The sequence below is a fragment of the Drosophila simulans genome, chromosome 3L (assembly GCF_016746395.2).
Source record: "Drosophila simulans strain w501 chromosome 3L, Prin_Dsim_3.1, whole genome shotgun sequence".
Taxonomy (NCBI): domain Eukaryota; kingdom Metazoa; phylum Arthropoda; class Insecta; order Diptera; family Drosophilidae; genus Drosophila; species Drosophila simulans.
Window position 1 is genome coordinate 20,768,594 of NC_052522.2, and position 23,588 is coordinate 20,792,181.

The 23,588-nt window shown below is 43.4% G+C and overlaps 4 protein-coding genes across 6 annotated transcripts in view; 1 reads left to right on the forward strand and 3 right to left on the reverse strand.

Moving 5' to 3' along the window:
- The window catches only part of LOC6738946, a 56,109-nt gene extending 49,921 nt beyond the window's left edge, over positions 1 to 6,188 (reverse strand). Inside the window, exon 1 of the mRNA XM_016169144.3 lies at positions 5,808 to 6,188. The gene's annotated coding sequence lies outside the window, so the exon portion shown is untranslated. The remainder of the gene's footprint in view (positions 1 to 5,807) is intronic.
- A 568-nt stretch (positions 6,189 to 6,756) lies between these two features.
- On the forward strand, positions 6,757 to 8,612 carry LOC6738951 (islet cell autoantigen 1). Its single transcript, XM_002085710.4, has 3 exons — positions 6,757 to 7,671; positions 7,744 to 7,983; positions 8,045 to 8,612. The coding sequence occupies exons 1-3, from the start codon at positions 7,090 to 7,092 to the stop codon at positions 8,456 to 8,458; spliced, it is 1,236 nt and encodes a 411-aa protein (XP_002085746.1). The 5' UTR covers positions 6,757 to 7,089; the 3' UTR covers positions 8,459 to 8,612.
- On the reverse strand, positions 8,545 to 11,404 carry LOC6738952 (dnaJ homolog subfamily C member 2). Its single transcript, XM_002085711.4, has 3 exons — positions 10,932 to 11,404; positions 10,677 to 10,822; positions 8,545 to 10,207 (listed from the first exon to the last, which is right to left on the reverse strand). Exons 1-3 carry the CDS (start codon positions 11,189 to 11,191, stop codon positions 8,667 to 8,669), a joined length of 1,947 nt encoding a protein of 648 aa, XP_002085747.1. The 5' UTR covers positions 11,192 to 11,404; the 3' UTR covers positions 8,545 to 8,666.
- A 693-nt stretch (positions 11,405 to 12,097) lies between these two features.
- Positions 12,098 to 23,588, reverse strand: part of LOC6738953 (adenylyl cyclase 78C) — a 30,245-nt gene continuing 18,754 nt past the window's right edge. For 2 of the 3 annotated variants that reach the window (XM_016169143.3, XM_016169141.3), the window contains 22 exons: positions 22,685 to 23,123; positions 22,324 to 22,621; positions 21,780 to 22,084; positions 21,506 to 21,647; positions 21,191 to 21,372; positions 20,918 to 21,119; positions 20,082 to 20,215; positions 19,923 to 20,012; positions 19,494 to 19,655; positions 17,572 to 17,708; positions 16,322 to 16,462; positions 15,530 to 16,082; positions 15,383 to 15,478; positions 15,186 to 15,325; positions 14,911 to 15,065; positions 14,041 to 14,807; positions 13,890 to 13,985; positions 13,572 to 13,752; positions 13,095 to 13,498; positions 12,806 to 13,034; positions 12,605 to 12,750; positions 12,098 to 12,511 (listed from right to left, as the gene is read on the reverse strand). In XM_016169143.3, coding sequence (XP_016032781.1) covers positions 12,398 to 12,511; positions 12,605 to 12,750; positions 12,806 to 13,034; positions 13,095 to 13,498; positions 13,572 to 13,752; positions 13,890 to 13,985; positions 14,041 to 14,807; positions 14,911 to 15,065; positions 15,186 to 15,325; positions 15,383 to 15,478; positions 15,530 to 16,082; positions 16,322 to 16,462; positions 17,572 to 17,708; positions 19,494 to 19,655; positions 19,923 to 20,012; positions 20,082 to 20,215; positions 20,918 to 21,119; positions 21,191 to 21,372; positions 21,506 to 21,647; positions 21,780 to 22,084; positions 22,324 to 22,621; positions 22,685 to 23,123 — 5,113 coding nt within the window. In that variant the 3' untranslated portion in view covers positions 12,098 to 12,397. The remainder of the gene's footprint in view (positions 12,512 to 12,604; positions 12,751 to 12,805; positions 13,035 to 13,094; positions 13,499 to 13,571; positions 13,753 to 13,889; positions 13,986 to 14,040; positions 14,808 to 14,910; positions 15,066 to 15,185; positions 15,326 to 15,382; positions 15,479 to 15,529; positions 16,083 to 16,321; positions 16,463 to 17,571; positions 17,709 to 19,493; positions 19,656 to 19,922; positions 20,013 to 20,081; positions 20,216 to 20,917; positions 21,120 to 21,190; positions 21,373 to 21,505; positions 21,648 to 21,779; positions 22,085 to 22,323; positions 22,622 to 22,684; positions 23,124 to 23,588) is intronic. The other variant, XM_016169142.3, reaches the window with a different exon arrangement.

The window sequence follows — 23,588 nt, forward strand, 5'->3', positions numbered from 1 at the left end:
AAGACGTTATATCGGATATCAGGCCTAATTTACCAGACAATTTAAACCAGTCCATTTAATAAACAGGTTAGGATCTATTCCTCATGAATCACGCAGCCGCCCATTTAAAGTTGATGGTTTATGTTGGTTGCCTCCTGGAGTGGGTGTATGGTGTATAGTAGATAATGTATTGTCGGATGATTCGACCGATGTGCAATGTGTGGCACACACAGTGCGGCAATGTGTGTGTTTCTGGCCTGGCCCTGGCCAAAACAATAAACAAATAAATTACATGAAAGCGGCTGCCACAGTTTGAATCTCTTCAACAAGATAATCACAATGAAGCGGCACGAAATGTGCAGCAATGTGGCATCCTCATTAACCCTCCGATTCCCCTAACCCCAACGATGCCGCACCACGCCGGGCGAGAAAGTGAAAGTCATTGCGAATCCTCGAAGCAAACAGAAAAAAGCAGAAGCAGGCAGAAAGTAATTGGCCAGGTCGCCTCGTGGGTTAATTAAAACGCACTTTGTGGCCAAAAGGAGAGAAAAAGAGCGCTCTTTGAGCCCACTCATCATCGGATATCTAGCCAGACCAATCGATATGGTATTCGTACTCGTACGAAATGTAAATATCCCAGTGACCACAAAAACCGCAAGATACGCATCCGCGAGATGCCTTTGAAATGACTAAGACAAATTAATTTGCACGAGCTTTAAGACCGCGCACTTTTCACTTCTTCCGCAATAAACAAATCGCTGGCGATTTTCCCCTGCCAGTGCGAGCGGGAAAGTATAGAAAGCTGCTCAATGAGAATCAATAAATTTGCTCAGGCGGCAGTGGCTGCCACTTAAAGCCTGATAGCTATATTTAAGTCCATTTTCCCCCCTCCCTTGCACCGCCCAAAGGCTTTTTGTGGGTCAGTCGATCAGGCGCAACTCGAGTTGGAAACTTCCATGTAGGAGGCTTCTAAAAGCGCATCTGAATTCGAGGCTGGTACTTTTAAGTGGTATTGGTGTACTGACCAACTGGGTCATCAGCCCATGGGTTGTTGCCCCCCATCTGCTCCGACCGACCCCCCACACTTTCCGCCCAGAACTCGAATTCAAATCTACACTTAATCAACAAATCGCTGGCAAAACGTCGGCGCAAATTATGGGAAATCTTTGCTCGACCATGGAATTACCCATGAGAAGTAGCAGGAGAGATTCAAAATGTCAGAAAAACTGCTTAACAATATAATAAACTTTTTAAAACAAATAGATATCATGGTGCATTGAAGATGAATGAACAAGTTAACCTCTTGCTTTTTTAACCATTTGTATTATAATAAGTGCGGTTCCATTTATTTCTTTAAAGCTGTTTTTGTTTACCAAAGACAAACATATAGATGGGCTTGAATAATATATTTTTCTATTCTTAAAATAAATTATTGGCTAAATATATTTTTTTATGATAATTTATCATATCAATTTTATACTAATCATGTTTTAAACTAAGATTTTAGCTCACGATTTGAGCAGAGCCAACAAGGCCAAAAGTAATTCGCAAAAAAGAATGCCAACTTTGACTCAAATGAACATTAGTCTTTATTAAGTCAACAAAATGATTGGCTTAACTTTAGTAAATTTGAAGGACTTGCAGAACTTTCAGAACAATTGGCGTGACTCAAAGTGGTTAACTGATACCTTTTTTGTATGTATCTAACACCTTGGCGAACACTTTCCCTTCGAGTGCCCACATGCACCACTTCCACATTAAATAGGCATGGGTATAGTATGACAAACCGAGTAGTATGAGTGGCCACTCGGATGCATTTTGGGCCCGGGCCACTTGGCCTCGACGCGTGGGCATGACAGGTTGGGTTAACTGAGTGCAGAGCCGAGAACCGGCGACAACTCGGACGACTCAATAAACTAGCTTTTGTTGGCTTATTGACAGCGGGACGGCAGGACAGCCGCACATTCTGCGATTGTGCAATGGGTGGCACATGTGGCACATACCGATACCCCCTATTTCACCCCATACCCGCACTCCGGTTCGGATTCGTCGTGGCAAGTAGCAAGTGGCAAGAATCTGGGAGATCGAGACCAACTGGCAGCTGGCCGGCAGACCTTGCCGAAACGGTAAATGTCGTACACAGAAATAAATATATAATATATCTCTTTTATTTTATCCATATTTTATAACAAAAGTGTCATAATATTACTAAAAGATAAGAGATTAAATAATTATAAAGATATGTGTTTTTAATAGTCTCATAACTGTAGCATAATTATTAGCGTTTTGGTTTATGACACAACTTTTATAATATACTTTTATATATAAAATTAATAAGAAATCTTAGATCCAATTAGTGCTAACGTTTGAACTGCTATTCCCAAAACCGTATATTTTATTTCTCTAAGTGCTTTTAAAAAATGTGTAGGTTTTTTAAGAGGGCAGCCGTGGCGGAAACAGGGGAGTTGGGCTAACATTACCGGAGGCCCACATTGACATGCTCTGAATACTGGGCTGCAGCTCATTGTTGTTGTTGCTGTTTTTAATGCCGCATGTGGCACTTGCAGCAGCCACCAGAGTCTTGAGAATGGCATTTTGATTTATTGGCTAGTTCCAGACCTGCGATTGCATAATCGCCGCCAAAAAACTTTGCGACTATAAAACTATATAAAACTCCATGGGGCTGGAGTGGAAGTGGCGGGGAATCCGTTCATTTTTTCCCACAATTTGCAAACAATAATGAAAACCCAGCTCACCGGCTGCTGCCCGACTACCTCGCTAATTAAATCAAATAAGCCGTGCAAGCGCATTAAAAATGCAAGCAGCTAAAAAACTACAAAAAAACGCGAGCAGACAGGCAAAACAAATAAAATTGGGAAATAACACATTGGCCATATAACACGTCGAACGGTTAATGCTCTCGCCACGGGAAGCTTTAAGCCATATCGAAATCTAATTAAAAAATAAATAAAAACATTAGCTCCTACAAAAGTTCAGAAACCATCCTTCCATACATAGTATTATTTCTTAAATCAATAATATTTATTATAAGGGGCTGCAAAAATGTGTGAAAATATAGATATTGCCTACTAGACTCATCCTAATCTTCCTTTAATCTAGAATTGTGTCTAATGAGTTATGTTACTTTTTATTTGTTTAGGTGTTCTTTTAATAATTTATAACCAATGCAATACCAATTTAATGAAATCTTTAAGATACATTTTCACATCAACTCCTGACATTGCTATGGGATTTTCCAGAGGTTTCCTCTTTCCTCCAACGAAGCCAATGCCGCAGCAATTAGACCCGTCCAAAAAGGGCAGCGCAACAAGACGGCGGCAGCGGCAAATAAAAAATTAAGCTCGGCTGCATGCCACAAGTGGCCAAAGTGCTTCCAGCCAGCCGGCCGGCAACGACCGATAAGAGAGCAACAACTGTGCAACGGGCCAACAAGACAACAGAAATATGGTCACAGCAACTGCAACCCAACTGAAGCGGGCTAACAACAAAATTGGCAACAAAAAGGCAACCAATTAAGGCCAATTTAGTTGCAGCAACGCCAAGCGGCAGCGACACAAGAAATAATCAGTGAGAAAACAGCAACCAGAGCAGCAACAACAATATCGCAGCATGCAAATGAGAGCAGCGACCAAAGTAACTCGATACAAATTTTGCAAAAAGGCAACAGCAACAGCAACGGGTAAAAAACTATGTATGTGCAGGTATTTGCAAGAAATTTTCACATTTTTTTTCTGCACCGCGGGAACTGTGAGAAAATATGCAAAGGCAACTGAAACGGAAAACTTTGAGACAGTGAAACAATCCTAAAAAGAACATAGGACGACGAACTATATTGGAAGTGCAGTTTAAGATTGCACAAATTAATATATATTTTTAGTCATTATATTATACTATGGCAAATGTCCAAACAAGTATGTAATATGCAACTAGTTTGAAATTGTATTACAATATATTTATGGATTTTAATGAAAACTACATATATAAAGCTTATCAGCATCTCAAAAATATTTCTGTTTTAATGATCAGTTATGGAATGTCTACTGCATTTCAAACTAGTTTAAAATGTGTCGTAAAAAGCGAATCAAGTTCAGTTTGACTTATTTGTACCAACGACCACTCATTTTTGTAGCTTGTTTTTGAAATAACAAAATTAATTAAAGTTCGTAAATATATTGTTTGAGTTTCGTTTAGTGAAGAAATGCTAAGCACGTACTCCTCCAAGTTCAACAACATTTGACAATTTATAAAAATAAAAAATATATATTATAAAATATATATTATAAAAAAATATATTATAATGGAAAATCAAAAAATATCAGAAATATGCTAATTTCCGTACTTAACATTTTCATTTGTTAACATTTGAATTGAACAATTGAACATCATATATTTTAATAATGCCTTGCGTCTTTTAGTTACATCATGATATTTGCTATGTTGCCGTATATATGTATGTATTTCCCTGAAAATGATTAGTATATCTGAGCCAAGTTCTACTTAAAGAAGTCAACCCGTAGTTTCATATTCTTGTGACAGGCTGTCTGCAATGAGTGACAAGGAGAGGTGTATTAGTGTGGGAGCAGGCGATGCTTGGAGAATGAGACAGACAACTTGGAGCTGTTCTGATTTCGAATATTATTGATTAATGCCGCCCGATGACAGTATCCACTACAGCAACACCATTTGTGTCAGGTTGCAGATGCAGTGAAATCTTTTAACAGCCGACAAGAGGAAGCGAGATAGAAGATGCGAGAGCGAGAGGGGCATAGGGGCTAACAAGGTGCTCGCTTGCATTAAACAATTGTTGGCTTGTTGTTGCTGTTTGCTCAGCTCAGCCCAAGGCGGCCCATTAAAAAGCTTAGCAAGCAGCAAGTGCCGTGACCTTTTTCCCTCAACTTCCAGTTCTTTTGGCTGCCTTTGTTTTTTTTTTTTATTTCGATGATTTCATTGTAGCTGCTGGCTTTTTTGTTTGCCTTTTTTGTTGTGCTCAGTGGCCGCATCCGAACCTAATTGCACCATCGGCATAAGATCTTCAGTACACAAAAAAGAAAATAGGGATCACCTAAAGTTGATATTTGCCAAACTGGTTTTAAATTAACTAAATAATTATGTAATGCTCTGTTTTTAAGCAAGTCAAAGTATGGGTGCACTTCAATTCAATTCAATTTCATTTACTTAACATTTTGTTTCTAAAGCGTTCTTACATTTTTTCATGGGTTTGTCTCGAAATTGCGTATGCAATATGTGAAAAACATGAATATAATTTTCCATTTAAAGAAGAATAACAGTTTATTTATGTTTATATTAGCGACTAATAATGAAAATATGTTCTAAATTATTTATACTTGTATCATTTAAAGAGAACACGAAAATCAGTTATCAGAGAATATTGAAGTGATAGACTTCTTTTGAGAAATGTCTTATTTTTTGAATTAAATGCGTATTGCAAGCACGTCCCACATCTTTTTCAAGTGTATTTTTGGGATCCCAAATAATAGAAGCCGCCATGTCTCGGGCCGTTGGTGTTGTTGTTTCAGTGTGTCTTAAGGTGCATTATCTTTCTTTTCGGCTTAATCAATTTAGACAGATCACACACACAGGTACACATTTAGGTTCAAAACATGCACACACCCACATGCAGGTGGCGAAAACTCCACCTCACAACCCGTTTTTTCTCATTGCCAAGAAAACTACTGAGCTTTGCACACACTTCTTCACTTTCTTCTTGTGCGTGCAAGTGTGTGTGTGCAGCCTCAGAAAGTAACTGTATCTCATAAATTCACATTTACAACTCTTTTCATACATACCTGTCCAGTGAATTAGCAATGCCGCATACAAAAGAATACATATGTGTCGCTTTCAATTTTGCAATTGCAATATTGCAGTCTCTAAAATGGAAAACTCAAAACTCGAGCTTAAGCCACCGGCTAACACACACATGTGCATTTACTTAGGATCCAAACAAACACACACAGCGATAATCAGAGGTAAACAAACGATGAAAACTCGCGACGCGAACGAAAAGCACTTGCGTAAATATAAATATTGGATGGTTCGATTGGGGAAAAGCGAGGGGCAACAACCAAATACGCGACTCGTGTTCTGGCACGGAATGAGAAACTATTAGAGCCTCGTCTCGTCCGCTGCGAAGTCCAAAGACGATCTGAATCGCGAACGAGATACTATATCTGAACTTCACTTTTCCCACACAGCATTTCCTCTGTCAGCTTCGTTTGACGCCGACAGTTCGCTTCGAACTTGTTGTGCCCGCATTATTTTAAGTTGCAGCGTTGCACCAGAACTATGTTATGTTCGTTAACAGAGTGTGACTGTACTCTGTAGCGTGCATACCAAAAATATACTGAACTTAAATGGCTCAGCGCCAAGCTACAAGTGTACCGTTATTATTCAACGAAACTGAATTCGAAAAGAAAACAACATATGTACATTTAGGTCTAATGTAATTTTAGTTCTTTAATCCTTACAAATGTTTAAGTACTTATCATATCATATTATATAAATTATGGAAAGTATTTTTGTCAAATGTTATTTGCACCTTTTTTGGAAAAATAACTACAAAATATCGGTATTTACCTTAAATCCTTAAAATACCCACCCGAATAAACTAAAACCATTGTTATTCAGCGGAACTGAATTCAAGATAAAAAAGAATATTTAAGTTTGATGGTAATGTAATCTAAGATCTTTAATTCTTTGTTAAAATTCTTGTAGTTCAGGACAATTGTATTTTATCATATTGGCACACGCTTAAGGGATTTTATAAATTATGGAAAATATTTTTATCAAATGTTATTTGCCGATTTCTTTCAAGTATAACTACTAAATATCATAATTTAACTTAGATCCCTTAAATACCAAAGGATACCAAAGGTAAAGGACTTTAGTGTGACCCTAAGAAAAACACGGCGCACTTGACAGTGCTGCAAAGCGCCGATTGGAATCGAAAGGCGATAGACAGTGGAAAATAACGATACAGCGCCACCCCACCACCCAACCGCCCCCCTAAACAACCACTCAGTGGCGAAAAATCACCCGTAGCTGAAAACTGGAACGGAAAAAGGCGAAAATATGCTCAAGTCGGAGGTTCAGCACCAGTTCTGGATTACCAAGAAGGTGGTGCAGCGCAAGCTCGGAACGAAGGAGGACAAGCACATAATATCCTCGGACGCGGAGCTGGATTCCAAAATCGAGGTGTTCAAATCGATATCGGACACCAGCTTGAACCTGTGCAAAATCATTGACCAATATCAGGAGCGCCTATGCATCCTGTCGCAGGAGGAGTGCGTGTTCGGCAGGTTCCTCAAGGAGGCGGGAAAGCGGAGCAGAACCACGGGCGGTAGTATAGCCCACACGGCCAAGGCCGTATCCTTCGCTGGACAGCAGAGGATGTGCGTGCGGGTGCCGCTCCTGCGGCTCCAGCACGAAGTGGATGTGTTCCGCTGCCGGGCGGTCAAGGACACTGAGCAGACACTCCAGACGATGGAGAAGGAGCGCACGGAATACCGCGCCGCTCTCTCCTGGATGAAGTCAGCCAGCCAGGAGCTGGATCCCGATACGGGCAAAGGTCTGGACAAGTTTCGCACGGCACAGGCCCACGTGCGGGTGGCCAAGCATAATTTCGATGGTTACTCAATGGATTCCATTCAGAAGGTGAGCGTGGCTCTCAAGGACTTATATATTATATCCAAAATTATATAATGTAATTACCATTAATCCTTCCAGATTGATTTACTAGCAGCTGCCCGCTGCAACATGTATTCCCATGCTCTGGTGGCCTACGTAACCGAGTTGAAGAACTTTGCCCAGAAGGCCGCCTCCACATTCCAGACCATATCCAAGGCCTTGATTATAAAGCCCAAGTACGACTTCTGTGTGCTAAAGGAACTGTCTCAAAATGAAGGACCCACAGAGGAAGTGCCGCCAATCGAAGCCGTGGATAAGGACCAGTCGTTATTCTTTGCTGTAACTTTATATCCCAGAGCTCTAATTCAAGAGCTATTCCTAAAAATTCGTTTCCTTACAGAACGAGTACCAGGACAAGCTGGAAACCCAGCCGGAAACCAAGGAGTCCGAAGAGGACAAACCAAGTGCACCTCCCACTGCCTGCGGCGACAATGAATCCTTGCTTATTGAGCTTTCCAAGCAGCTGGAGGACAGTCCGCTTATAGATGCGCCGCTGGATGAAGATATACCTGCCCAAAATAGCAGTAACAAGCTATGGTCCCGCTTGTTTAGCCAGCAGAATCAGCAACCCATACCGAGCCAAGTAGCCAAGGATTCCAAGGCAAGTGGAAGTGGCACCACCCCGGTTCCCAGCAAATCGCAGTCCACCAACAATCCCTGGCTGGATCTCTTCGCCGACTTGGATCCCTTAGCCAATCCGCAAGCCTTCGATTTGAAACTGAGCGGCGGACGCAGTGTGGCCGAGCAGACCTGAGCAGATTACCCTCCCGTACAGATTATATTTATTGATCTGCGTATACCTGTGGAAACTAGCTAGTCAAAATGGAGAAACTTTGGATGTAACTTTTCGCTAAACGTTCAAAAACTTTTTATGTTTTATTTAAATAAAATTTATATGGGACACAGCAGCTAGAAGTGGATGAGGCGGACGAGTGGCAGGGAAAGTGGGGCAGGAGCCGCACTCATTTGACCGCCGCCTGTGCCTCTTTCTTGGAGTTAACCAGCTCGACCAGCTCCTTAACGCGACGCAAGCAGTCCTTTTTACTGCGATTCGGTATGCAGGCGGCGATGCAATCCCAGCGATCGGGTGTCGTCGTTGGATAGGTTTTAATGGCCTGTTCGAGCAGGGCTTGCTCCTCCTTGGTCCAGGTTTTGGATGCAGCACCGCCACCCGATGACCCATTTGTGGCTGGAACTGGGGCTGGTGCAGCAGCTGCGGGGGCTGCTGTAGCTGGAGATGTGCCATTCTGCTTGGTTGACTGATTGTTCGCCTTGTGATCTACTCCGTTCTGTTTCAAGTTCTCCTTGCTCGCCTGGGCCGTCGTCTCCTCGCCCAGGGTTATATCCTTACACGTCTGAACATCTTTCTTGGACTTCTCGAAACTGGCAAATGCCGCATCGTTGGCTTGGGTCTTCAGAGAGCTCTTCGAGTGATCTGTGTTCTGGAGCGCCTTCGCTTTGTTGAGCACATCCCTTGCAGTGACCAGAACAGTGTTATCTTGGCTATGCTGGTTGATGAACGTGGCTATGACATCCCAACGCTGCGCAGTGCCTGCGGGAAACAGATTAACCGCCTTGATAAGCAACTGCACGTTCTCATTACTCCAGAGCTCATTCTTCTTGACCTCCTTAACGCCTTTTGGCGTGACCGCTGAGCTGGCGAGCTTCTTGGCCTGTGTCTGGTTAATCTCCTCCAACTCGGCAGCTATCTTCTGCTCGGCCGTTTGCAGGGCAGCAACAAACGACTCACGGCCCTTGCTTTCCATTGCCTTATTTAGAGCTTGCAGCTCAGCAAGATTGAAGGTCTCGCAAATCTTCTCGATGCCCTCCATGTGCTTCAGCTGATCCTTGTCGTTCTTGGCATAATACTTGCAGTCCTTGACCTTGTCGCGCAGCGTTTTGCGCTCCTTCTTAAGCAGCTTTTTCTGCTGCTCGCGTTCGATGCGGATCTGCTCGATGCGTTTCTGCTCGGCCTTTTCAGCCTTCTCCTTGGCCAAAGCCGCTTCACGGATGGCTCGATCAGCTTCTGCCTTCTGGGCCTGGGCGGCGTCCATCTTGGCTCGCTTGGCAGCAGCCTTGCGATCCTTTTCCTCCTGCTTGAAGCGCTGAATGCGCTTATCATTGTTGTAGGCCAAATCGACGAGCGACCTGATGCGAGACATTTCCTCCTTCTTGCGCTTGATTCGAGCCGCCCTGTTCTCCTTTTCGATCCAGCGACGTTCGTCGCGGTCCTGGCCCTTCTCCTTGTCCTCTTCGTCCAAGTAGCTGAATTCCCGCCATGACTTAAAATCGTACCAGAAGTTGTAGAAGCGCTCCACCTCCTCGCGTTTGGCGTCCACCTGTCCGAAGGCGGGAACATGCGGCTTTTCGCTCCAGCGCCCGTTAAGTGTGAAGAATTTGTTGAATACGCCAAAGAAGTCGTTTTCGATGTCGTTCTGTGAGGGCAGCGAGTCGTCAAACTCGGGATCCACTGAGTCAAAGCTGCGGCGCGGCTTGGATGTGCCTGCAATATAAGATGGAGTATTAGATGGTTAAACAGGAAATAGTTTAAAATCTACATATCTATTTTGTACAATTGTTTACAATTGTTTATAGCAATAAAAATTCGGTTGTATAATAGTAAGTTACAATTTGGCATTTTGTTTAAAAGAATGTGAGAGCAAACAACTAGTCCTATTTTTAGATATGCAAAAATAAAGCTTCAAGTTCTGCGCCCTTAGACGAAGGCAACATTACACAGTACACAATGAATTAGATGGAGTATAAATTAGTTGCAGATATTTTAAAAACTTAATTGATATCTAATTTGAATATTAATATCAACAGGATTGTATGGGATCAAATTTGATATAGCTTAAGCAACTGCTCTAAAAACGTATATCAAAGTATGCTTAGCTGTCGATTTGCATGAGCAATGCAAAGTCCGAAGGACACCCGACAAGGATCAGCAAGGACATTTTCTTGACACCCACCCAGTATCTCGTAAGCTTTGGTTATGCATGTGAAGTAGTCGTCGTCCTGGATGACTTCCTCGCCCTTGGCTTTCCGCTTATCGGGATGGTGCAGCAGGACCATGCGCCTGTAAGCCCGTCGAATATCATCCTCGCTGGCCTCGTATCTAAAGGGTAATTCGGTGAGACAATACAGTATTAGTTGGGGAAGTCCCATCGATTGTTGATAGAAACGAACACATGGGAATGACCACCACGTGCTGCCGCCGCACTAACCGGAGCTTGCCCAAGCCAAGAATGGCGTAGTGATCCTGGTCCTTCCACTCCTTGGGATCCAGCGACTTCAGGTAGCTGATGTCCACCTCCTCGCCGACGCCCTCCAACTTCTCATCGCTTTCGCTGCGCTCCACGCCGCCGGGAGCTAGAAATTGGCGCCGTTGCGCAAAGTAAGCGAAGCCAACGCGCTCGATTTTACGGCGAACGACCTTGAGCGGCAGCTGCACCTCCACCGCCGTCGCTACCGTACCGCTCGTCATCTCTGGTCAGGTCTGCTGCTTAATGGGCATTCACCGCCACTCCTGTGGGTTCACGTTTACTCTAAATTTGGCGATCCGCTGCCTTCAAAACGTCGAAATCTAGTTAATAATCACACTTTTCCGCAGCACCGCATGTGTTTCGACTAGAGGTGGTGAAACATCGATGCCATCATCGATTATGGCGCTTGTAAAATCGATAGGTTTCCAACTTTATATTTGATCGATAACAGCTGTATCGCTGCCGCTTATTGGCAGTGCTGCCAGCTTCTATTGCTAAAATCGAATGGCAACTATCGTCTTGGCTTGGCGCCAAAGTGTGACCGTTCTTTAACGAATGGCTTTTTATGATTTATATATTTAGTTAACCGTATTACAAATTATTAAACCACGTTCATTACATAACGAATCCTACACTATAATGGGCCACTAAAAAATGCAAATTTGATACAATAGTTCAGAAAACGAATGTTTATTTAATATTCATTTAAATGATAATTTGACGTAAATTCCAAAAACCATTAAGTTTCACCATTTGTTAGTTTTGCTTATCACATTTATTTATAACGAATTGTATAATTACAATTAAAGTGCTAAATAGGTGCTGGCTGTATAGTAACACACCTTATATTTGCCAAAATCCATTTCACATATAAGTAACACTTCACCGCCTCATTACATTTAGATGGTCTAAAATATTTTACACATAAGTATGCTTACTTTATTTACATTTCCGCTCTTTGATCAGAAGAAACGGTTTGTACAACGAATATTTCATTTACTATTTGATTACTGGCTGTTAAATTGACTACTAGTACTAAAAAACTAGTTGGTACACATTTTGGTTGAATTGAACAAAGCTAGTAGGTTCATTGGCATTTCGTACGGTTGGCTTTTTTGGGAAGATCCAAATGTCTTATTCTAAACAGATTTAAAACGCACACGTACATATAAACGACAGTTCTTAAGTTTAACGACTAGAATTGTGCTGAGATAAATGTAATTCTTGCAACTTCAAGTATGGTGATTTAAAAATTCTACTAAGTAGCTTCAGTGTCGTTCTCCACCATTTCATTTCAGTGTTAAGCCAACAAACTTGGAAACTTATGCCGGCGTAACTCCATTTGTATAAAATCGTTCCAAAAATAAATTCATCAGACACTCTATCGCCTTGAGATCGACTTAGACCCAGTGAGTGCGCGTACTCGGCTATAACGCATCGTTGTGGCTCTTCGATATCGTCGTCTCGATCTGGTCGATCCGTCGGAACGAGGGCATATAGCTGGAGCTGGCCTGCGTGACGATCGAGTTGTTGGAGGAACTCTACAAAATTTAATGGGAAGAATATTTCATTATATAAGATAGGTTCTAGAAAATAATCTTTCTAATTAATTTTTGAAACACTAAGTATTGTACCTTTTTCTGTCGATATGAACGTCCCCGAACACGGGTTGTATTCCGGCGCACAGGATTGACCGTGGTGGACTTTTGTGACAACCGGACCGAGCTGAAGGTGCTTCCCCGATGTCCTCGACGGATTTGCGGTGAAGGAGTGCCCGTGGCTAAGCAAAGGAAGTATATATTATTAATATCCTAAATAACCAAACTGGCACTTACGTGTTCCGGCAATGGCTGTGCTGCGTTTGCTCGCCTGAAGCATTCCGAAAACCACGGCACTGAAGGATCCATGATGGGAGGTCTGCCGCTGGAGATTCGGGGTTTGGGCCAGGGGAATCCCGGCTGGCATGCGAACCGGTGAGATCAGCTGGCTCTCCGATATTCCCTTGGGGTGCACATAAAAGGTGGTCATCATGCCCTTGCCCTTCACAGCGATTTCACCACGTTTCTGTGGGATTAGGAAAGAAATGTATAACAATTCGGGATAGGTATCAAATGACCCACTTACCACACACGTGTAACCCCTGGAGCAAAGCAATTCCGCCGTGTTCTCCGGAACCTGAACTCGCCAGTTCTCGCCCGTGGAGTCCATTCGTGAGGCCACATTGACCGTATTGCCCCATATATCGTAGACCGGCTTCCTGGCTCCAATCACTCCACTTACCAAAGGACCACTGCAGATGCCAACACGCAGCTGGAAGTTATTGAAGGCATCCCCATTGATCTCCTCCAGCTTTTGCTTCATGGCAAAGGCGAACTCTACCAGGTCGCAGACACTATCCTCGGAGGTCTCGCCGCGAAGTCTGAGATGCTCGTGATTTAATCCTGCTGCCGCCATATAGGTGGCACCCACTGTTTTGATTTTCTCCACCGATGCGAATCGTGGCTCCTCCAGCAATTCATCAAAGTCACCTGGTTTGATTTGTGCCGTGCGGCATCATTAGACATTTGGAACCGGGAGACAATGCTTAATCAATCAACTTACAGATAATCTCATTGAGAATACGAATGCAGGCCTTGCCATTGTCAATGTCCTCGGAGTAAAAGTCCTGGAAGTTCGGAATGGAGGCGAACATCACGCCGCAAAGATTGTGCATCTTGGAGTAGAGCTCGTCCGTGTGCTCGTCGGATAGGTAATAGGTGGCCACATGGTCCGGCAGGATGTTCTGCAATCAAATGGTTTAATTAATGACAAATGGCGAGGAAGGAGCAGGTAGACTAAAATAGAATTGGGTTACATGTTCCCCTTCCTGTGTCATGGTTATGATCCCCTTTTGTGGCCCTGTGTATCCAAATCTCTTACCTTAATTAATGTGTCATTAAGCGCGCGATTGGATTTCATGTTGGTCAGTTCACGCTCGGCTTGTTCCTTCCATATGAAGTCCAGACGCGAGGTTACCTGGCGAAATCGGAATGAGTGATGGGTCGAAAGCTTTGGTCGCACCTCCTCTTACCTCCACCAATCTAGCATGGTAGCAGACCATCACCAGGAAGGATATTAGCAGTATCAGCATTTGGACCCCAAGCGGCATGCCCAGTCTGGAGAGCTCCACCAAGCTGAAGCTATCGCCGGAGCCGAACTTCATCATGATCAGCGTGGTGTAGAATGCCACCATGGACAAGGCCATCAGGGCCTTGACCAGGTAGTACAGCTTCAAAGCGGTGGCCAAGGACACCAGGCAGAGCACCCAGGTGAACACCAAGTACTCCGGATGGGCACAGTGCCCCTCAACATCCGTGGAACTTTGCATCACCGAAGCATCTGAATAGCTGAGGTTACTAAGGGAAACACTGTGTCCATTTGTGGTCAGTGTATAGGGCCGATGGGACTGCGGCAGGGAAGGAGTCAGATTCAAAGTGAGCGCATTGAGCGTGCTCCTCACGAACTCGTCGGAGGGACCACTACTTGTGATATCCACCAGGGGAGTGGGCCCTCCACTGGCCGGCGTGCTAATTGTGATATTGTGATGGATGGTGGCCGACAGATAGACATTCAACTTGAACTCCTTCTCCGTCATGGAGGTGTTGCTGTATGGCGAAACCATGCGCAGGAATCGTGAGTGCTCGTCGGCGGTGCCTATGTAGGTGGACGAAGGACACAGGACCAGTCCGATGGCACTCAGCATGCACATGGACACGATGACGCCGCAAATGAATAGAGTGCGACGCTGCCGTTGGTGTACCAATTTCGCAGAGTTCGTCTTCAGGCAGCGGGGCAAACCTAGGGAATAATGGTAGAGCGTTTAGGCCTGAGGTATAGTAGACTGAACTTGAGTAGTTCTATTTTTTTCATAATGCTCTGATTTAATTGTTTTCATGCTCACCTGGAAACTCCTCGGCCATGACCAGGACGCAACAAAAAGTTAGAATTACCGTGCCCACCGAGAGACAAATAATGAGCCGCGTGCAGCGTGGAATGATGATGACCTGGCACAGCACCATAAATATCCAGATGACAAACACACACAGCATATTGGATCTGAATGGAGTAGATGGGGACGGTACCACATGGCAGGGGGAGAAATCAATTAGCAACAGTTCATTAATTAAGAGAGTCCTGGCCTTTGTTTGTTTTCCATTAACAGGCCTGCACACGCACCGGAACATATCCTCCCGCAACTGGCAGAACTTCTGCTCCTGGCTCTTGTCCTTGAACTTGAGGGTCCAGGGATTTAGGTACTCGCGTCGGATTTCCTTATTCGAATTGATTTGAATGTTTTGCTCGATGAACTCGTCGATCTGGATTTCGAGAAATCGGGTTGTAGAATCGGTGAACTGCATGTTGACTACACTTACCTCCTCATCCAGAACCGCTACGGAGACTCTATGATCCTCCTTGGTATCAACCAGTATGGAATCGGCACGGTTGAGTCCTTCTTCCGGACTATTAAGCTAGGGTCGCCAAGATTATTATTGTTTAAGCATTAAAGTAAGTGATCTTACGTTCTTAAACGGAATCTCGGGTATCCAGTCGGTGGTGGACTCATCCTCAATGATCAGACCCTTGCCGTCGATGGCCTCCGCCAGATTTTGAATGCTACAGGCTCCGTTCCTGGGTCGCAGCTGCACTTCCAGAGGAGCCGACATCATGGCCGTGGGCGAGGATACGGTGGACATGCCGCATGGGCCCGTTCCGCCGCCTCCGGCGCCACCTGCTCCTCCCATTACGCCACAGCCGTTCCTAATCCTGCGACTGTCCATGGCCACGCCCTCGACCACATTGGGCAGGGAGTTCAGGGATATGTTCTTCTTCTGCTGCTGCTGAAGAAGTTGCGTGGGTTGCTGGGCGGGCACAGCAATGGTGGCCGCGTACTCCAGACTCCGTCCGTCGATGCTGGCGCCATCATTGCCCGTCGCGGTGACCCCGCCGATACTTCCGCTTCCGCTGGCCGAGATTGATTTGGGCAGGGCGGTGGGAGTGGCGCAGGGGGCAACCGCAGTGGCCACACTTCCCGCCAAATGCGCGCTGCTGCGCGTGCCAAAGCGTCGCTTGGGTCTGTTGAAGCAAGCGAAGGGTTAGCAATTGTCGGTTTGGTATTGGAATGCACTCGCAGAAAATGGGGTAAAACACAAAATAAAGATAAGAATGAAAATGTTCCATTTCATTTCCATGAAATGCTTAACAATCGTATATACATTTTGTATTTGTTTATATACTTTGTGTAATTAGTACGAGGGTCATAAAACATAACTTAAAAGTATTACAAGTTTTCGCTTTGTGCACTTTTCACTTACCTCAATGGCTCAGTGCGCTTGATGAGGTAAGTCTTAACGTTCAGCATTTTGAGGTGATTGTCCCGACAGCCGCCGTTTCCCGGTTCCACCTCGTAGGCGTCGTTCAGGCACTTGAGCGTCGCCTCCGAAATATGGACTCTTCTGCAGGAGGCGGAAAAGAAGGGGGCGTTACCAAAACAGATTCCAAGGGGAGAGCATTAGCAGTTGGCCAGACTTCAGTTGTAAGTTCGGAAATGTAGTTGGCGAAAATTAAATTCAAATATTTGCATACGTTTTCTACGAATGTGCGTGGTGATTTGCCCAGAACCACCGACTATTTCCCATTTCCCACTTTTCGCGCCCAGCTCTTTGTGTTTCCTTGTGGGGGGGTGGTAGGCCCTTCATAATTGGGTCTCCGCCTGGGTTCCTTGGAGCCTCTCGATATTGTTGCTGGTTTCTGGTTGCCGCCCAGGCCACCATCACATCAAAGCATTTTGCATTAAATTGAGCTTTTCATTTCTGGGTCTTTTCATTTTGTTTCGGGTTCTGTGGTCGCTTGGATTTTCCCCATTTTCCCCATTTGCTGGGCGAGCTGTTTCTTTCTATTATTTGGTTTCTTGTGTCTAAACACGCCAAGCTTGCAAATTCCCAAACAATTGTTGTGAGCTACACAGGAGCAAAGGAGCCAAATAAAGAGCTTGGACTAAGCCACAGGACCCGCAAATTGGCCAATTAAAACTGCGGCCGGGCTGAGACTTGCAACCAAAGTCAAAGTTATTTGAATTACGTATAGTTTTACAAATTAATTTAAGACCGAGGTGGTAAGGTAAACGGAAAACGAAAATTGTCGGGATGCCCAAGCTACATAGCTTAATTAAATGCTTTATAACTTAAATAAAATGCAGTAAAAACCTATATATTACATATTTATAATCCAAATATTAGTAACAGGGGTACTTAAAAGTTTTAAGTGTAAACTATAAACCATTATGACTAACTTATTAGTAGAACATGTGTCTACTCTGACTGTGCAATTGAATTAAGCTCCTTTGACCTTTAATTCACTTGCATGGTTAATAACAGAATCATTTATGCGTAAACTACTTTCCAAATCTGTAATTACCGGGTATATTAGTTAAATTAACCTGCCAACATATTAGGATATTCCCCTGCATTGGAGATATATACTGGATATCTGGTTTTGTCAACTCATTAGGTATGTACTCACACGCAGCCGTGTATTCGGATTTCTACGTGACTGGCTTACTTACCCGGGAATGCCGCCGGATTCCATGTGATTCGCAATGATAACATCATTAGACCAGACGTCAAAATGCCATTTCTTGTTGCCCAGGACGCCGCACATCACCGAACCGCTGTGTATGCCGATTCGCATGTTGAGGTCCACCTGCAATTTGCGAAACGCACTTCTTAAAATATGCAAAGCACAGCAGGAATATTTACACCACGGAAAATTCAAAACGAAGTACACTTGAAAATAAAATTTGAAGAGGAAAAATCATTTCAAATTAATCTTAAAATTTCATTTATTTTGTCTTCGGAGAATTCAAAATATGAATGATTGGAAAGGAATCTGAACAGTAAACATATGACTTGAATTATTATTTGAATTCCTAGTACGCCACTTTAATCTTAAAAAGGAAAGAAAAGTTTAGAATACCTAATAAACCTCAAACTTGTATAAACGTTTCTCCGGAGAATTCAGTTTATTATTCATTCCTCTGCCACTTGCTCAAAATTTCCCATGAACTCTCTTCAGGTTCACAGACTGAGTTACCCAGTCAATTGTCAGACTGCCGCAGCAATTAAATCGCCGTTCCAATTATGCAACTGCAGGCGGCATAAATCCCCGTAAACGAATACGGGATTCCCCCGTTTTTCTGCGGCATGCCTCAGGCTGCAGGCGCACCGAAAAAATCAATTAAATTCCAGTGGCAAGCTCGCCGTATGAAAATTTAACTCTCGCTTCTGCTTTTCGGCCGACTGTTGTCCGTTGCCTTTTGCTCTGTTGAGATTTGCATACAAATGAATTGTCAACACGTCCGATGTCCCTGCTCAACAGCTCCTGCTCCTACTATATACTGAATACCATACTACCATACCATACTATATACGTGCTATAGCCTCCGCCCATGGTCAAAAATGGTTACTGGATTGTGCAATAAAAAATAAACGAATAGCTTCTCGCAAATAGAGGAATGCCAAACGGTTGAAACTGAACAAAAGCACTATTGGACTATAGTTGATTTCCTCGACTATCAGATACCCGTTACAGATAGTGGCGTGAAATTTGATTTTATTTATCGATAAAATTGGCAACGCAAATAATAAAACATAAGCAATCAAAAAATGTTTTAAAAATGTGAAAAGTGACAATTTGGTTCACTTTGTGGGCATCTACGATTCTACAATCTGATTTCTTTATATCAACTTCCTTGCATTTTTGTTATATCTTTATACGGACGGACAAACAGATAAATGGACATGTCCAGACCGACTTGGCTAGTGATCCTCTTCAAGAATATAAATACGTTTTAGGGTGGAAAACGATACCATCTAACTGTTGCACACTTTTCAACGAATCTCGTATACCCATTACTCTGGGAGTATAGGGTATAAAATGGGTCTTAAATATTTCAATTGTGCCGGCCAAACAGAATGGAAGCCATGAGACCTCAACAGATGTCAGTTGGTTTGCGTTTAATGTAGCTCGTGGAAAACTATTATTTGTTCATTGTCGATTTTTTTTTACACCAAGGTACAAAAAGGATTTAAATGAAGTGTTAAAAAAGGATCAAAATGCATTTGTGCAAATATTGATACATGTGTAGTCTGCATACTAATTGCACAAAAATTTCATTTGTTACAAAGTAAAAAAAGAAAGTGAGATCTTGAAATACTAGTTTCAATTTACAACATATAGTTGTGAAGATTATTTAAAAGATTCATGTTGTTAAACTATTTAGTAAATAGTATTTACCATCAGTTACTTTATTTCAACCCTTGCCCTCAAAAGTATGCTACACCTTTAATGGATTTTCCATTGGCTTGCTGTACCTTTTTGTTTGTTTAAATCATTTAAATAACATTTTGAGGGCCACACTTCATCGCGGTCGTTCCGTTTCGTTTCGGTTCGATTTGATTCGATTCGAATCGATTCGATTCCACTTACATGCGTGTGCAGGCGCACATCCTTAATGGCCTTTATCATGTGCAGGCCAGTTTCCACGCTGCACACCGCGTGATCCGGCCGCGTCTTCCAGTTGTCGCTCTCGAACTGGGACACACAATAGTAACAATCGCCCAGCAGCTTCACACGCAGACAGTGGTTGTCCTTAAAGGGAAAAGGGCGGAAGAGCATTCAGCGAGTGCAAAGAAATGTTTAAATATCATTTACAGGTAAATGTTCTTTAAAAGCTCTTAACTTCACAAACAGATATTTTACAAAGTCAAAATCATGTTGCGGACTTTCTTAGGTTCAAAGCAGAATTAAATTGTTACCTAGTTTGACTATATATGGTAACTTAAAATAAAGTCATTTTTTAAATATTGAAATATTTTCATTTATTTATATATTTATATATATTTTCGAGCATCTTACCTCCGCAATGCGATCGAAACGGGCGAAGAGGTCGTTTAAGATTTTCACCAGCTGCTGGGCGGAAGTTTTGCTGGCCAACTCGGTGAAACCCTGTGGGGAACGAAAGTGAAGGTGTCAAAATGCACACTATAAACCTCTCAGGCTATTTTATACACCTACCTTAATGTCGGCGAACAAAATGCTCACATTGTCCATGGGATAAACGTACAATTTGTTGAACTGCGTCTCCACCGTGGGATCCGTGCCCTTGTACATTTCGCTGCGAATTTGATTGTTCACGATGTTGGGCAGAACTGCGAAAGGGAGTGGAGTTTTGCGGAGTGGGGTTAGCACCAACTTGAACACGAGCCAAACGCAATATATATTCGCTCAAGGACCCGCAAACCGGAGGCAAAAAGCATCGCCGACTGCCTGCAGTTGTCAGGCAACACGAAATTACCAAGAAAGGCGGAGGTTTCGCCTACCTGTGCTCCTCATGGAAAAATGTCACTGAGAGTCCCTCAAAATAGCGCTAACAACCTATTAAGAGGGGCATTTGCGCATTTGAAGTTTCATTTAAAGTAAACAGCAATAATATCTCAAAAGGAATACAGCTAATATCAATCAGACAAATTAAGGTGCGCAACAAAAAATTATATGGAAAATACCTTACAAACAGAAAAAACTTTGTTTTATTTTTTCTATTTAATTAAATTGGCATTGGATCCGTTATTTTTATACCATATCATTTAACAAAAACATATTTAAAGGAAGCGAAAAAGAAGTTACGATCGCAAGAAATGAGGTGTCAAATTGACACTGTCAATCGATACACATGTTTAACTTGAATTTTGTGATTGTGTACGTGATATTACCCTCATTATTACCTTCACTACTATTTCTCCCTAATTCTCTTGGTAAGCAATACACATAAGATTTTCATTTCTTTGTGCAAATATGTAGATACATTCTTTGGAACATTGGAACATATATATTTTTGTAAATTATTAACTCACTTGAATCCAGTAGTTTTTGAGTGCGCTGCAGCTCTTTTTCCGACTCCTTTTTGTGCTCCATTGCCTTGTGGGTTTCTATGAATGCCAGTCGTTGTCCGCGATCCGTGAGATACTTTGTGTACATACCGGCCACATTGATGGCCGTATACAGAATGAAGTTGGCAAAGATCTGGAAGAGCACGCACTCGGGATTTATGGTGGCCTGCGTGAAAAAATGGCAGGGCTTAGGCAAAAGTCACAAAACAATTTTAATTCCGATGGCAGGCCAATTACCTCGCCGTGCTGCAGTTTAATGATGGTAATTACGGCCAGGTGACAGCTGGCCGTGATGGTTCCGCCCACAACGCACCACTTCAGGGGCAGTGGGAGCATCGCATACGGCACGAAGATGACGAACAGGATGTACCAGACCAGGTACTCGCGATCCGCGAATCCCACGCCTTGGCCAACGAATCCTGCAAGTCGCGAGAGATGGAAAATCACTGCTGCGACCTACAGCATTTACGACTCATCCCGCAGGGGACGCCCAAAAAGGATTAGTCCTTTTGACGGTCCGTGCAGGTGACGCATGATTTACGACCCACTCACCCTGGATGTTGAAGAGCACCCATGTGCAGACCGCCGCCCAGTGCAAATAGTTGTTGGCAAAGCAGCGCCAGTAGCCCAAAAAGCAGATGGCCATGTTGGCAATCCCGCAGCACACCGACCAAGTGATGGCCGTCGCCATGCTCTGAAAGCAAATTGGGAATATTTGATAAGCCAATACACTTCTTAATGGAAATTCAAACATTCGGATATTAGTTTAATTAAAGAACTATTCTCTAAAGTTGATTAAAGTTCAATTAACGATTATTCCACTCACAGTTCCATCCTCGCTTTCAATGGGTCCCAGTTCACTTCGCCGCATTATCCAGACAAAAGCCAAAACAATTTTTAGAACAAAGTCAACTACGTTCACAATGATAAGGGACTTCTGGCGCTGTCGGTGTGTGTAGGTCAGGTAGGATCGTTCCAGAGAGCTCTGCTTGAAGGAGTTGGTCAGCGAAGGACACAGGATTCCTTTGACCACGTTGCCGCTCTTGAAAGCGGAATACATCTCGTTGTTTAAAGGGCGCTGCGATTGACCAGCAATGCTGGCTAGCGAGTTTCCCGATTCCAAATCGTGTTCTTTGGAAGATTAAAACGAATCAGAATTTGTATAAACTGTGAAACAAGAACTACGCACTATGCTTATTTCATTTATACAATATTATAACCATAACAATTGGTTTACATGCACCAACTTTGATTATTTTTCATCTTTTTTCCAAAATCAGATTGAATAACGAAAAAAGTCTGATAAGCAACTAAGTAAGGTACTTATGTGGCTTACTAGAATTGGCCTGGTCAAGTCCCTTTCCGCTTACCGAAATTGCTGTTGCCAAAGATGCTGCAGCTCTCCGTGCGGCGTTTGGGTCCGTAGGCGCGCTTGGCCTCCACAATCCGGACGGACTGCACCCGCAGAGGCGTCTGCTTGGCCACGCCCCCGCGCAGGGGGCCGCCATGCTGTTTCTTGCGCAAATTGGACAAAATTGATGTGGTGGAGGCACGCAGCGATGGCGGCAGGTCGCCAGTGCCAGTGTCCTCCATTTGGGCACCGTCGCCGGGAAGTCGGGGTATTTTGGACATGTCCGGAGTGGCCATCGCTGTGCTGGCTGCATCCTGCTGTTTTTGGTTTTAGCTTGGCTTTAATTAGTCCTAAGTGCGTGGGCGCACACATTAGCTTACCTCGGAGGACGCGGCATCGGCTGCCACCGAGGATGTGGCCGCTGCTCCAGTTCCGTTGACCGTAATCTGCTCATCATCCGTGGTCTGCGCAGCAGGATTACTTAGACCCAGGCCATCAACCTCCCCGTCATTCACCGCCGCCTCATCGTCATCATCCCCCTCTAGTTTTAGGTCGTCGATTTGCGCCAAGGCGACGGCTCCCTTGTCCACCGCCCGGCGCAGCACTACCCTCTCATCGGGTTCCCCCTCCTCTCCCGGAGCAGCTGAGTTCCCACCCATGGTGCCGCCTTCTGGAGGCGCCTCCTCTTTCGTGTTGCTTCCCCGACTGTGTTGCAGCGAAAAGGCCGACGAGGGCGTCGCACTCAACTGGCGCAGGTGCACCTCGTCTGAAACCAGCTTGTCGTCATCCATGTTGGCCAACTGTCCCTCCTCCGCGGTCCTGGAAGGAAAAGAAAGAAAAATTACTTAAACAATTAACAAAAATATTAAATACTGTTGTAACATTTTATGGTTGCATATTATAAGCATTTAAAAAATTACTAAATATTTAAAAATTTATAAGACAGACAGAAATAATAAATCGCTGTGGGACAGTCCTCTATATAAACCGTTTTATTTAATTAAAATCAACTTAATGTTTCCAGTGCACGTAATTTTTCTAAATATACTTTCAATTTCAAACTTCCCTTTAAAGTTCAGGTACAGATAGATGAATGTAAGCATTTGCGAAAAGAGAGGCCAAAAGTAAATCTAGTTCGGCAAGCCGAAACTTATATACTTAAATAATAATATAATATAATAATAACTTAATATTGAAAAAAAGGTGTATATAAAACTAACTAATCAACTAATCATGATTTCTTTTTATATATATAGTATTTCATTTTTCATCACATAAATTATT